The 15,819-nt window shown below is 45.7% G+C and overlaps 1 protein-coding gene and 1 long non-coding RNA gene across 2 annotated transcripts in view; one reads left to right on the top strand and one right to left on the bottom strand.

The window, feature by feature from the left end:
- The window catches only part of SHB (SH2 domain containing adaptor protein B), a 140,732-nt gene that overhangs the window by 46,072 nt on the left and 78,841 nt on the right, over window positions 1-15,819 (bottom strand). Inside the window, exon 3 of the mRNA XM_037902176.2 lies at window positions 10,647-10,862. Coding sequence (XP_037758104.1) covers window positions 10,647-10,862 — 216 coding nt within the window. The remainder of the gene's footprint in view (window positions 1-10,646; window positions 10,863-15,819) is intronic.
- Window positions 511-15,819, top strand: part of LOC122465903 — a 40,203-nt gene continuing 24,894 nt past the window's right edge. Inside the window, exon 1 of the long non-coding RNA XR_006291041.1 lies at window positions 511-1,153. This is a non-coding gene — a long non-coding RNA (uncharacterized LOC122465903). The remainder of the gene's footprint in view (window positions 1,154-15,819) is intronic.

Below are 15,819 nucleotides of genomic sequence, written 5' to 3' on the forward strand. Positions count from 1 at the left end.
TCTCACACTGGAAAACGTACCATAGTTACTGAAGAATGAGTTACTCTGCAAATCAAGATGAAATAGCGTGTGCGCATATGCCACAGAGCGCCAACACATAATCAGTTATTATTTCTACTAGGAAAGAAACAAAACACACGAAGCTGCGGTAAAATGGATATTTTCTCTCTACTGGGACTCTGTGAATGATAATGAACAAGTTTTATGCCTCCAGCCAATGAGAAATATCCTTAAATAAATATTTTATTTATCCTAGCCAAAAAGAGAGACAACCTACCACTAAACGGTAATATTGTTATAGCAATGCGGTATTTAAAATCAGTGTCTATATACATTCCTTGTGCAAAAATCCCGTTTAAATTCCAGAGGAACTTGCATATTCTGTTTCTGGCTGGAGGCCTTAGGCATCTGATTCGGGCACATGGCCAGCGTGTGTCTGTGTGCGTGGAGGCAGTACAAGCTTCCCGGCTAGAGCGGCTTGAAAGTTTTAATTTCTGTTTCGCAGGAAATTTGGGGGGTGGAGGGGAAGGAGAGCATTAATGGATGTGTTATTAATATGTAAGAATATTCTAACCTATACAGTAAGCGTAGATTCATGGACTTTAAGGTCAGAAGGGACCATTATGATCATCTAGTCCGACCTCCTGCACAACGCAGGACACAGAATCTCACCCACCCACTCCTGCGAAAAACCTCTCACCTATGTCTGAGCTATTGAAGTCCTCAAATCGTGGTTTACAGACTTCAAGGAGCAGAGAATCCTCCAGCAAGTGACCCGTGCCTCATGCTACAGAGGAAGGTGAAAAACCTCCAGGGCCTCTTCCAATCTGCCCTGGAGGAAAAGACTTATCTGGATGAGGAAATAAGATTTGCGCATGGAAGTTTGGGCACCGATATGAATACTCAGGATAGTGCCATGACCCTATAGGAGGGCGAACCACCATGTGGAGAGGATTCTTTTTCCTTTTCTTTACCCTTAAGGACTCTCTTGTTTTGGCGATCAGCTCAGCTTTTGCAATACAGTTTAATGACTAAACACCCGATCCTGATCGCCACCATCTCAGGAGTGGAGGAACCTGGACCATCAAACGCATTGGGCATGCCAGAGACCAGGCTGGTCCTGTCTCCCACTACCAGGTCCCCAAGGAAGGGCGTGAGTATACTAGTTTAAGTGGCTTTGTAAAGGGATGATATCACAAGGATCTATAGTACTGTACCACTACTTTGTGGCTCTGCGGTTTGGGGTGTTGATAACTCTCTCCTTTATTTTCATAAAAATCTCTAAAGCCTGGCTTTGTGCACAGTCTGATGTCTTTGCCACATACCCCGAGGGTCCGGACAAAGTATTGAACTCTTTACATTCTCTCATTCTGTATCATGATTTTGGGACAAGAACCTAAGTCTTCTGGTCAGATCATTGGCGAGCCTATAATAAATCAGCCCTACAAAAATCAGGTAAACAACAGATAGCTAGGCTTCTAGGCTCCTCGCTTTCTGCTAAGGCTGATGGGGCGCAGGACCGGAGATTGAGCCGGGAGCCTCGGAGCTTGGACTTCCAGGCTCAAGTTCATTTTAAATGTTAAAAGTGAAACATTTTGATTATTTCAAACTATTTTCTCCTTCGTCTCTGCTGGGGTAGGGAACAAGAGAGGAGGCTGGATGGTTTTGCTTCCTAGTAGCTCCTTCTCCCCTCTCCTTCACAAATAGAAGGGAGACAACAGAGGTCAGTTTAAAGTGAGCTGCACAGGAAGACGAGTTGGGCTTGAAACCTTTTTGCAGTTTTTCGAAGTATCAGGCTAGTAAACCAAACATTTCCTTAAAAACACATCTGGCTTCGTTTTCAAATTTCAAAATGTTGTTGATGTTTTGAAAGTTTCAGCCAGTTCTGTTGCTGACACTTTTAAGATGAAGAGAAAACTCACCTAAGCGTTCTTTGTGCAGCAGAGGGCAGCAATAAAAGGGCAGCAATATATTTTTAAAAAATCATTTGCAAGTCACTGTCCCAGGCTCGCTGCACCTGTTGCCTCTCTGGTTTGTCTGAGCACACCCTCGGGTACTGGGGCTCACGCTCCCCCCCTCCTATAGAGTGAGTGAGTGAGTGTGAGTGTGTGTGTGTGAGTGAGAGAGAGAATTTTCCATCTTAGAGCTCTATTTACCGCTTAGGAAACTAACCACTGCTTAAAATGAAACAAAATCCCATGTACCATTCAATAGCCGTGCAGACTTCGGTAATTGACAAAGTGCTCTAGTTCAAACAGGAATTCATTGGGGCGAGTCCTATCGTCTGCATTCTGCAAGAGGGCAGACTATTTGTATTATTTATATGACCACAGAGCCTAGACACCCCAAACCTGGACCGGGGCCCAACAGTGCTGGGTGCTGCCCCCCTGCGAAACAAAAAGATGGGCCCCAGCCCCAAAGAGCGACAGTCTAAGCAGATGATCACAATGCCCCCTCTGGGCTTACCCTCTGTGAATGAGTGCTTGAAGGAGATTTTCTATCCCAATGAAGTGGACAGAACAGTTACCCCGTGGGCCATCTCTACAGAGTTACAGTTGAGAGCTCCTGTTTTTAGTTCACCTATATAAATATTTATTCTTCACAGAAACTAAATGTGGTACAATATAAGGAAAGCGTGTTAGACAACAGCTTGAAGCTACGCTCAATGACAATACTGACACATTCACTTGCAACAAATAATCATAACCACATATTTTAAAGACAGCAAGTGGCAGGGACTGACAAGTATAATTACAGAAATCTCATCCACCTAAATAAAAGAACTGCCATTCATAACACTATAATCCAGAAGTAAAAATGCTGATAGGAACCAACAAAAAATTCAAATGTATTGTAATACTTTTTAATTAAATTTCTTTTTTGTAGTATGTAATTTTAAGCTGGCAATATTTTTAATTTAGTGGATCTTCATAAAAGATAACTGTTGTAATCCCTTAAAAGAATATTTACATTTAGATAAATCGTAAAACCAAACAGTAGTGGCTGAATGTAATTAATTTACAGCCACATGCAGCAAATTAAAAATTAATCTTAATCTAACACATTACAGAACAAAGAAATAATTGGTGCAAAACAAAAGCTGTGATTTTTTTTAAAAAAAAATTTATTCAAGGTTCAAACAGTTAATACAATATCAGAGAGCACCAAAGAGTGCATTAAAAACATCAATATTACTCAAGAACCAGTCTTCCCATGAGTGTGCGAGGGGCCTGAGGGGAAAGAGGTAATATGTTAAAGAGACCAACTATTTGTTGTTTTTGGTCAAATACAAGTCATTCATTTTATACTATATGCATAGAATATAAAGAGCATTGTCTAGTTTGACACACACACACGTGCACAAACACACGTAAACTCAAGATTATTTTTGAATAAAGCCAGGGATATTGTATTTTCTAGGTATTTTGTAGTCCTAGTTCAAAAAGGTTTCAGTTTGTCCAAGTGTACTCAGGTGTGATCTCACTTTACATGGAAGTGGTGCGGTACTGTACACTCACACAGTAAGTATTTGATTTGCATTCTCAGTGTTGCACAAACAATGAAGTCTCTGTTTTAACATTTCACAGACTGCCTCAAAGGAAAACAGTGTTTGGGCAGCACACGAACAGCACCCTAGTGTGGGAAGCTCACTAAATGTTGGTTATGTAAGTGTATCTGTCATTTACTTGACACTAACACCATCTTTTCACACCGTCACAGCATTTCCTTTGTTTAGAAAGGACTTTAGCACAGACAACACATCACACAGGCAGAGGGGCATGTCCAGCCCTGCCTATGGCTTGGGTACAGCAGAAGGTCTGACCGGATGATTACATTTGGCCTTAAAAATCTATGTCCATGGAATTTTGCGACTCAGCTCTCATCTCTGCTAAGCTCCTGTGTGGCCCTGCAGAACTTCTTCCGAAGTCTCCTAGCTAAATGAACGCTAACGCTCGAAAATGGGTCACCCGCGTGATCCTCGCTCAGCTGACTCCTCTATACTCCAGTTCTTGCTCACCCCTGGATTAACTGCCACTGGTGTAACCCAGGGCACAAGCGGGTCAAGTCTGCCAAGAGAAGGGCTGCAGCAGCTCCAGGCTCCTGGAACACTTTCTCCACCAGAGGCAGACAGCAGGCCAGGACTGACCCAAGTGTGGCTGGAATGGCTGGGCAATATGCCGAGGCATGGCCCTCCAGGAGCACTGAGGAGAGACTCCCAAATGAGAATTAGAACTGTCCTCGCTACGCAGCCAGACCCCTAGGGTTGGGGTCTATGGTGCAAATGCCACCAACCTTTTGCACCAGCAGGAGTGGATCAAACCCCGCTAGTGCTGGCAGTGTTGGGTGAACTGACACACAAGCTCAGTGGGGCAATACTGCTCCAACTCCCTGCCACTCCCCCACGCAGGGGGTATGTCTGGGTAACTGGTTGGAACTAACTGAGGGCTTGTCTACACTTACATTTTAGAGCGCTCTAACTTGCTGGCTCAGGAGGGGTGAAAAATCACGCCCCCCCCCCCCCCGAGCGCAGCAAGTCTGAGCGCTTTAAAGCGCTAGTGTGGACAGGCTCAAGTCTTTGGAAGGTGGCAGGTGCATTCTGCAGCCTAAAAAGGAGCACATTAAATTCATACAGCCCAACATGGGTGGTGAAGGCTGACCCTTCCTTGGCGCATTCATCTAGCGGTACCTGCCAGTACCCCTTGGTTAAGTCCAAGGTAGAGATGAACTGGGCCCGTCCCAGTTTCTCCAACAGTTCATCTGTGCGTGGCATTGGATAGTTGTCTGGGCGAGTTACAGCATTTAGCTGATGGTAGTCCACACAAAAACGTACCTCCCCATCTGGTTTGGGAACTAGAACCACTGGAGATGCCCACGCACTGCCAGAGGGGCGGATTACACCCATCTGTAGCATATCCTGGATCTCCTGCTCTATAGCAGTTTTAGCTTGAGGAGACACCCGGTAAGGTTGGGCTCTAATTGGGTGAGCATTACCAGTGTCAATGGAGTGGTATGTGGAGGTGGATTACCAGGAGCGCTGGGAGAGCTGTCTCCCAGCGCTCACATGTGACCACACTCACACTTCAAAGGGCTGCCGTGGGAGCATTCCCGCGGCAGCGCTGTGAAGTTTCTAGGGTAGACGTAGCCTTACTGCTCACAACGTGCACAGGAGTAACAGCAGAACAATGAGTCTCTAGAGCGTCAGGAAGCTGCATGATTTACTGATTTGCGGTCTCCTTCTTCCTAGTTAATCTTTAACACCTCTTAAGTCTGTTATGGAAATGTGCCCACCTCGCCTACAGTGCAATAAAACCAATAAACCTGCCATTCAGTAATGCGTGGCAGAGAGTCCAGATCCCAGCAAGGATCCTGAAGCCAGCCACTCTGTTGGCATCACAAAACCCTGCAACTGTTCTATCAGGCCAAGTGAAAACAACCCTTCTGATCTTCTAGCATGAACGACAGCCTGCTTAAAACATTAGCAAAGCAAAACCAGTACCTAGGTCCCGCCTAATCAAAGACCTGCTGAAGAAGACACTGTAAATTACAACCATTTGGTAGTCTCTACGTAAGCCTGTTTGTTGCGTTCGATATTTTAATCCATATATTATCTTAGAACGAGACTGTAAGCTCCTGGGGCGGGGACCATCTGTGTGTTCTTTGTTCGTACAGCGCCTGGCAGAAACGGGTCCATTACCGGGGCCTCTACATGCTACCGCAATACAAATAAATGACAAAAGTAGAGTTCAATGAAACCAGGGTAGGGTAACCAGATGTCCCGATTTTATAGGGACAGTCCCGATATTCGGGGCTTTTTCTTATATGGACACATATTACCCACCACACACTGTCTCGATTTTTCATACTTGCTGTCTGGTCACCCTAAACCAGGGCCTAAGCCACATCCCACTGAAGTCAATGGAAAGACTCCGAGATTTCAAAGGGCTTTGGATCAGGCCCTAAATAAAAAGCTTGCCCTAGTCCAGGACATTCCTTAAAGCGGAATAATGAAGAAGCCACTATAAATAACCAGGCAACTCCGTGGATACTTATTTATTTGCTCTCAATGACTCCGATCTAATTTAGTCTATTGACAAGTTAAAAAATTCCCAACCCCACCCCAGCAACGCACAATCTGGCCTGTACAAATCAGGAACTGTTCATGCCTCTTATCTCACCCCTGAGATAGAGCCTGCCGTCAGAACTGTTCTGACAGTTCTATTAATAGCATACGCACCAGAACGCAACCCGGCTTGCTCTCCAACAGCCACGCTGACTCCACACTGCTAACGAGGGGGAAACAGTAGTTCCTCTCCTCCCCGCTCTGTGCGGCGGAAGAACAAATGCATTGGAGGAGCGGCTTGGTTTTTCAAGCCATCTTTGTGTTTGTGTGAGCCAGACAGACGGATGCACACACATTTCCGAGGTTGTACACTACCACTGAGGGTGTACATTACAGCCAGTCATTAGGCTTGAAAAACACAGATCAGATAGAAAAACAACTAAGTACAGAAAAGCGGCAAAGAGGCAGAAGCGCGGTGTCTGCTCACCGAACCTGGCGCTGACAATCCCAGACAGCCAAACAGCACCATGCTACGGCACAGGACAGCTCATGCCGTGTGCTTCTCCACGTATTCATTACAATGCAAGTGTGACGTCTGACGTACTCTTCCACCATCCTGTGACATGCGGAAGAGGGGCAGTCATGATCTTTTTAGGGAAAGGTACTGAAGTAACAGCCCCTGGAGGCTGAATGTCTATTAAGCCACAGAAAAACTTCCCCAAGATTGAGACACTTGGTGGAGGTGATGTGGTGGATTGTCAGTTGCCTCTTTAAAATTCATCTAGCCTTTACTAGTGCCCAGCTGAATGGTCTTCCTCCTCCTCCAGAGCACAGGATGGTTCTCACAGGTCGAACTGCATTCCACGCCTTGGCTGGCTCTGCAATGTGAATTGCAAGCACATTGCAGAACCCACCTGGTGATGCAAGTCTGGACAGACCGTACCGTTCACTACCTCGACTTCGTGAGTTTTACAGTCTGGTAGGAATGGATGTGGAAATGGCTGACATGCAAGACCCCTGCTGATTGGAGCCAAGGTGGCCCGTAAGGCTGATTAAACCCACAATAGCCTTCTGTTCCTATTGCGATGCTATGTCATTTCACTTCACAAGCAGCGCAGGCTGCAGCTCTGTGAAATCAGACCCATAGGGTCTCTCTCTGTTGCTGATACTCGCCAAAAGCCAAATGCTCCTAATCTTTTATGGCATCCTGGGAATTTAAACAAGTGACTGCACTCGCATAGCCATCCAGGGAATTACACTGATGGTCAAGGTTACTGGAGAGCCTGTTCACAAACCCAACACCCTCCTGCTCAGCCGCCAAACGAACAGCATGTCAAAAGAAAAGGAGTGAGTCAGCACACCAAGCGTACCACTGAGCAGCCACACAAAGGGACAGAAATAGCACAGATTGCAGGGAATGCCAATTATATGTTTAGATCCTGAAAGCACCTATTGCCACGTACTGTGCAACTGAAGCTAACGGAGCTACACCTGGTCAGAAGCATTAACCCCAAGAGCGCTGGCAGAATATTGCCTTTAATTTGGAAAGTGATGTCAATGTATTCTTAACGAAGCAGGTCATATAAAGTGAAGATTCCCTTACAGAGGCCAGAAGGTTCATTCCGGAGCCTTAGTACAGTGTTCCTCTAGCAATGCATCTGATTAACAAGGAACTTTCTTGATGAACTCCTGTTGCCAGGTACTTCGAAAGCTTTCCCAAAGTAGAGCTCTTTGGTCTTCCCTCTCTCAGGACTGTTCCCAGCTCAGAGGGAGCTTTGATTTGGGAAGCTGAATAAAGCTCCCCTTGGTCACTGGTGTGTTACTCAAACATGAAATGAAAATGGAGACACTTGCACCCTGGTAACACCAATGCTTGATCATGTGAGTTTGCATTCACACGTATGCGTCAGTTTCACACAAGAGGGAAGCTGAACGCAAACTTTCTTGTATGTTTAAGTGTCAACAGAGCCAGAGAACAAGTCGTCATTTCCCCACTAGCTTTTACATTTTTCAGCTCCTAGTATACAATAGACATGGTCTAGGAAGAGCGCGAGCAGAGCTGACGCGCAATCCCAGAGCGATCATCATACATGACACAGATAAAAACTACACTTTAAAGAGCTGAAACACAGCGTCCGCTAGTCAACAGTGGTCTCTGGTTTGGCAGAGCAGCTGTCACTCCTACACTCCTGCCACTGCGATGCCTAGCGCAATCTGACCTGCGAGTACATAACTCACATAACTACACTTACAAAAAACTGACCTGCCGGGCAGTCTCTAGGGTCCCCAACAGACTCTTTCCAGGTACTTATAAAGGGGACTCCAAGCGGCCATCCAAACACACTTCTTTGAACTTCAGACTTGTCCTGGCTTAAAACCCCAGTGGGGGCCAGCAGTGCCTTTGACAGCTTGGACAATATTGGGCTGGGAAATAACGAGGTGACGGTCCTTTGCCAGTGAAGATAAGCTGCTCCCGTATTGGGCAGTGCGCTCACTGCCCATCTCCTTCATGCATTGCCCGCTTTGTAATGGCCTGAAAAGAAAAAGGTCATCAAGAGCTCTCTCCCAACCCTGAGGGCTGGCTAGAAGCTACACAGTGGTGATTCACTGAACCCTATGGAAGGATTCAAAGACCCTGGCTGTGGGGGACACCTCCATAGATAAACAGGTATGCCAGATGCCAATATTTCAAATGCCCCATCGGGCAAAGCACCAAGTCTCTCGTTGATGGTCCCTCAGTGCATTTTCAGTTCCATTTCAAAAAGATGGAAAACCTTTGGGACAGGTCACAACCATGGGGCTAAGTGAGTAAATTCACCGCTAGAAAGGAAGAGAGGACGGAGCCGCGCGTGTGTGTACTACGTCTCGATCTGCTCACCCGCCTTTCCAAATGGCTGATGCAAGGATCATGGGACTGAAGTAGTGAATTGTACACAGTCATAGAAAGAGGGAACCAATGCTCCTTGTGCCTCCTTTGTTTTAAAAAAATCATATTTGTTTACGTATAAGATGTGTGTGAAGTGGTTCTCTCTTTCCGTACATTAAAGCAACTATTAACAAATTTAGCTCAATATCACCTCCTCCCACCCCATATACCGCTATTAGCTTAGTCAAATAGCAGAACAATAGTTTTCTCATGGCATATTTCAACTCCTACCCTAAGCTAGAATATTGTTGCCACTCTGCTGAACAGAGGTTGGTGTTTTGCAGGGGCGTTTCCCATCGGAGGAAAAGTCACTGATGGAGAGGAGGTTTTTTTAAGTGTAACTTGTTTTATTTTCACCCCTCTTCTCAAAGAGAGGTAGTCACAAACAGCAAGCAGGCAAGTCCCTCTTCTCAGAAATCTCAGCCCCAGCACCAATGGTGAGTCCTCAGGAAGCCGCTCTGCCTCAAGAATGGGCATTCATTAGAGGGATTAAAGCAAAGAGCAAAAATTCTCCATGTTTGCAACAGCTCTCCCAAAGAGAAACAGCATCACAAAACACACAGCATTTATTCAAAGACTGTACCCTGCCTACACGAGAAAAGAGATGAATGACTAAGTAGCAGAGTCACCTGATAATCCCACTACAGTATGTACAGCCCTGAAAAATCACTACCTTGTCAACCCCCAATTCCTATTCCAGCTCCACTGTGTCCATTTAACCTCAACAGAAAACACTGGATTTTTGTGGCTATATATTATTCTAGAGAATCAGCAATGCTATAGCCGGCATTACAATACTCAAAACAGGTGCTGGAAACTCACCTTACTCCAGAACAGTAAAAGCTTCCTTCAATGAGTCAGATCTTCAAGCGTTAATTTCTCCCCGACTCAGAACCCTCCACCACCTTTCCGTTTGGATGTGGAGGCTCGAGAGACCTCAGCACAGAGGATTAAAGCATCATTGTGGCCCATCCCCGACCCTGGGAGCAGTGAGAGGGAGGCAGTTAGCCGGTCTGAAGCAGAGTACTGCCACCGGCTCTGCGTGGACACCCAGCCTGGAGCACTGGAAATGGATGTACAGGCGTGACTGTCTGGATACAACGTTTGAGTGAACAGTGAGTTTTGAGGTGGGCTAATTTAATAGTGCAAGGGGGTGAATTTAAGACCAACTATGCAGGTTAGTCATGTGTGTATCAACAGGCTTGACTCAAACAAACACATTTATTCACTGTAACAACTACTGAAAAGTTGTTTTAATACAACGTGTTAGGGAAGGCATGAGCTTTTCCGCTTGCCATGCACATCTAAGTAGCTAGCTTTATGGAGCCATCCGAAGGGTATCTTAAGGAACACTATTTCTCAGCAGTTCTAGTGCTGCAACGTGTTATTCACCTCAAGCATCTGAGACGATTAGTATGCCAGAGACTGGACCCATCGTGGAGTTTCTTTGCCAGATCTACGCTGGAATACTGACAAGTCAGATATTGTTTCTTATACCGATGGAAGGAAAAATCTCAAAATGACTTAATTTTTTCTTTAAAAAGCCCTCAAAAATGGACAAAGCTCAGGGCACTGAGCCCTCCTCACTCTGGGCACGAGCGTTGGTGTGGACCAGACCCATGGTTGACCAATGGTGTGGACCAGACCCAGGATTCCTACCTGCCAAGGCTGGGATTGTGACTTTGTTCCACTCCCAGGGCTGATCGTATTCATCTGCGGGCCTGTCGTCATCCTGTGGCAGCTTGCTCTCTCGCAAGCGCTGGCTCACCAAGCTGTCAGTGTCTGACTCCACACCATTGCCTTCTGGTTCATAGGGCGTGTCATAGAGCTGAATGCCTTTCTGCTGGGACTTCACGCTTTCTTGCCTTTGAAATTCTGTAGCAAAGAGAGAAAATAATTGTGTTAGGCTGACCACTGACTATACCTATATATTGAACAATTGTATAGCATTAAACACAGGTGAAAACGTGGCTGCAGACAGCAAGCTGTTTAAAAGCTTCCAAATTTATTTCTCTACTAGGTAACTGACATGAAACAGACCCAGGTCTCTGTCAATAATATTTTGCATGAACTAAAGATAGCCACAACAATAGGATTTCTCCTATTGCCCAGATGATGATAAAAATACTGGAGGGGAGATAAGTGGCGACTAGATCACAGGAACCGTGTAGCACTTTGATGAGTAGCACTTCAAATGGGTCTGGTTGTCTCAGCACATTTGAGCTCGCCATTATTCCCCATGTCATTTTGATACATGGCAGCACCCATAAGCAGTCACAGAAACAGAGAGAGGTCTTCATGATCACAGAAAGATGTACAGAGAGGCATTTGGGAGGCTACGTCGGATGGATGCCAATGTGTCTGTTTTATTTGTTGGATCACTACCAAAAAAAGAAACATGCCGATACTATACAGAAAAATAGTCATGCTGATATAAATCGTGGGCCTGGGTCTCTACTGCGCTAGTCCAGTTTCAGCAGGGTATAATCAAGGCGTTAACACCGCAATGGACCTGGAGTAACAGTGGTGAATCACACCCCTAATGTTATAATACCTCGCTCCCACCTTGCACTTTCCATCAGTAGGTCTCCAAGCACTCTACAAAGGAGATCACGTATCATTAACTCCATTTTACAGCTGGGGAAATGGAAGGCCAGGAAAGGAAAGTGTCTTGTCCCGGGGCCCCCCGCAGCAGCAGAGCCAGGGTCAGAACCCAGTCCAGGTTCTCTCCATTGGGCCACACTGCCAAGATACAGCCTACAAGTTACAGACATTACTACTTAGCAGCAGCATTACAATAGTATTTCTTTAAAGGAGGAAACATCAGTTGAAGGACTCAAATACACAAGGCCCATCCCTGCCTATTACTCTACAGAACATTCCCAGATGAAATTGATGGCTGCTGTTTTCCATCAGTGCCGCCATTATAGTCAAGAGATGAAATCCGGGACAGACTAGGATGGCTACACTATTTCCTCTCTCTGAGGAAAAAGCATATCAGCCCCATGCAGCAGTGGTTCAAAGGGAGAGCTTTGAAGGCTCCAATGGGAATTCGGCACCTTACTCCCCTGGAAAGCCAATGAGAGTTGGACACATGACACCCATTTCTGCCTGTCAATGTCTCCCCCGAAGTCCTTCTGCGAGATTCATTTTAGAGGGAAAAAAACCTCTCCAGAGAAGTCTGACTAGGGCAAACAGTGCTGTCAATTACAGTGCACGGCTTACAGCAGAAAGCAGCGCAGGCCGAGGGACGTGCTGGCCGCCCTTCCCGCAGCCCCCACTGGCCTGGAGCGGCGATCTGCGGGCAGCAGGAGCCGCGATCGGCCGCACCTGCGGACATGGCAGGTAAACAAACCAGCCCAGCCCACCAGGGGCTTTCCCTGAACAAGCGGCGCAGAACCCACTGGCTAGGCTTCTTGCAAAGGGCACCCCTGGGCCACCTGAGCATTCGCAGTATGGGCTGTGGGAGCACGCAGTGTGCCTCAGATCTTCCAAATGTAAGATAACTGACAGTCTTTACAGTTGGCTTTTCCTGTAGTACACGGACAACAACAGTCAGCTCTACTGCAGTGAAAAGAAAGGGCACATTGGGAAACAGCTTTTGGAAATGGAAAGACCAATCTCACACCGAAATCCCCTCCTGCCTGAGTACAAAGACGGCTCGTAGGGGAAGTATTCTGATCTGGGTATTTTATTGCACATACCCTTTAAAATGTCCCTGCGGCCCCCAACACATCTGGCTCCCAGCTTGCCAAGGCTCTGATCTAAAGCTATGTGTACTGCAGGGAGAGCAGGGTCCTGCACCGAGGCGAGGAGGGGTCTCCTCTGCCCTGCCTGGGATTCAAGAGTTTAACTGCAGCTGTGGGCCCCATCTCTGCTGGGCCAGACTTCATTGGAAAAGGGAAAGGTCAGAGCAGAGGCCCCAAGACGCTCTGCAGAGCCAGCTCCTGTACAGCAGCAGTAGCCATCAGGTTCAAAGCCGGACATTCACTTTCCTCCTAGACCACACAGACCTCAAGTACTTGGTAAAGGCCACAATACCCTGAGCAGGAATCACAACGAGCAAACATGGCAACAAACAGAAGAGCCCAGTAGAGTTACTCATTTGGAAAAGGTTACTCTGGCCTCTCCAAGAGAGCCTAATAGTGAGAGGAATTAACTGCTGAAACAATTTACCCAAGGTGATGGTAGATTCTCCATGACTGGCAAGTTGTAAATAGAGGTGGGATGTTTTTCTAAGAGCTCTGTGCTGGGAACGATTGTGGGGCAGGTCTCTGGCCTGTGCTATACAGGAGGTCAGGCTAACTCAGGGGCTCTTAACCTTTTACTTTGAGGGCCCCCCCCCCGCAACACGCTACAACTCCTCCACGGCCCACCCATGCCACAACAACTGGTTTTCTGCATATAAAAGCCAGGGCCTGCATTAGGGGGTAGCAAGCAGGGCATTTGCCTGGGGCCCTGTAGCACAGGGGCCTCCACAAAGCTAAGTCGCTCAGGCTTAGACTTCAGTCCCAGGTGGCAGGGCTCGGAGCCCCGGGCTTCAGCCCCACACAGCGGGGCTTCAGCTTTCTGCCCTGGGCCGCAATGAGTCCAACACTGGCCCTGCTTGGCGGACCCGCGAAACCTGCTTGTGGCCTCCCAGGGGCCCCGGACTAGCTGATCACAATGGTGCCTTCTGGCCGTGGAATCCAGGGACATGTAAAACACAATCATGAACCCACATTAATCACAATCCGGCGTCACAGAATTCCATTTTTATTTATTATCTGTAAAAATCTACATATAATGGATGCTTATTTCAAAGCGTTTTTCTCAGTTGCAGAACACCACAGGGGCAGGGCTGGTCAGACAATTATTTAATGACAGGGGATGCTGAGATTCAAAAAGTTAAAGCTTTCGAATTGTAAAACACAAGTTATTAACATTGGCTCAAAATAGAGAGCATAAATATCCTTACATCAAACTCTCAAACAGCAGTTTTCTGACTTTGCCTATCTGTAAATTATAATGGTTATTCATGGATGTGCGTGTGCGCGCGTGTGGGGAAATCAATGCTTATCAACATCACTGATAAAAATTTACTCCTCCAAAGCCCAGTCATAATTTTGGACTTCACTACAGAAAAGTGATTATTTTTAATAGATCAACAAAGACTTGCAAACATCACCACCCCAACTGCATAATCCAACTTTCCTCCATACAAAAAGAAAACTGATTAAGAGTTTATTGTTAAAAACAATAAATCATCAGAACTACCTATGGAAGAACAACGTCACTGCTGGGCAGAAGCATTTCCAATGTTAACTCATACAGTCAAGATGCAAATAAGCGTGAAGGAAATCATACTGAAACCCAGTGATGCATCTAAACTACACAGTTCCAGATAATGCACAGCCGTGGATTTCAGACTACACTCCCACCTTTGTAACAGTAACAAAGCCGAGAAAACAGTTATCTGACTAGTTCTTCTACAGCATCTTAAGTGTATGAGAAAAGTGTCGTTCCACATCATTAGCACTTTCACATAGTGAAACACAGCGACTCTTCAGTGCCTATATTGAAAGTGTGTCTTTGTAAAAGACTTTTGCTCAAGGGCAGAATTCTACATTAAGAAAACTCGCCCTGTCAAAGATCACATAGGCTGCACTCAGCTGTACACTATTAATACACTCCTGACCCTTGCTGGATCAGAACCACAAGCGTCTCATCCCCTTTAAAATCACAGCCATATTTAGCGTCTCTGGCAGTTTACTAAAATGTGAAATGTGTTTTGTATTCAAAGAATACAAAGGACAATCTTCCTAAAACCAAGAGTCCAGAGCGAACAATGATCTCTACCTGCATTTGTGCTGCAGACACCATTAACCCCATAGGAACCCATGAAAGGCAGCAGCTAGCAGTCATATGTTTTAAGTCACAAGTTATTTTTACAAAGCACCAGCAAATTCATAGAAAAATGACCTTATTAAAGGATTTGGCAGGTTGCTATTTCATGCCTTCTACTCAGAGAACACGAGTATTAAACAGACAAGTGTCTGAACCCTGACGCAGAAAGGTTTTCCACGTGAAGCCAGGCACTAATGCAAGCAGAGAAATATTAAGATCCCTTTAATTTGTTTGAATTTCAGTCTTCATTAACATGTCAAATGACTATTTACACAAGAATGTGATTTGTCTCAAAGTTAAATCACACGCACTTTCCCCGTCAGCAGCAAGCTGAACGGAGAAGCTGCTGCAAAAGCAGTGACAAGTGTGATGCACACTGACAGCGCAGCCAGGACTGGAATACTTAAGTATTCGTTATTTGTAGGAGGCAGAACATTTGTGCTGGGGCACTTCTTATGGATTTTCATGAAAGCTGTAATCACTACAGCTCTAAGCGCTAAAATAATTCTTGGAATGACCAAGGAATCTGAAAGTGTGTTAATTCCGCTTTCTCGAAGTGTGGCTTTGAGGATTACAAGGCCACGGATCTTTTCATTCAAATAGAAGCAAGAGCAATCAAGAATGCATTGAACAAAAGGCTGCTAAAGCTTTATATAGACTATTTTCTGCTTTCTTTGAAGACCAAATTTTAATGCCCTGATTTTCTCATTTATTAATTTTATCCTTTGATCTCAATACTGAAGTGCACTTTTCTAGAATTATGCTTATTAAGCTAATAAAATTCAACAGCAGTACAAGGAATTGAAGTTTCAATGGAAGAAACTTACTGTCACTTTTGTTGCTAGCAGGTTGAAAGTCACCACAATGGGAAGAATAAACTTACCTGCAATTCTTATTCTCTGCAGTTAGTGGTTCTAGCAGAGCCATGCTCCAGGTTTTCAGGCTC

The sequence above is a fragment of the Chelonia mydas genome, chromosome 5 (assembly GCF_015237465.2).
Source record: "Chelonia mydas isolate rCheMyd1 chromosome 5, rCheMyd1.pri.v2, whole genome shotgun sequence".
Lineage (NCBI taxonomy): Eukaryota > Metazoa > Chordata > Testudines > Cheloniidae > Chelonia > Chelonia mydas.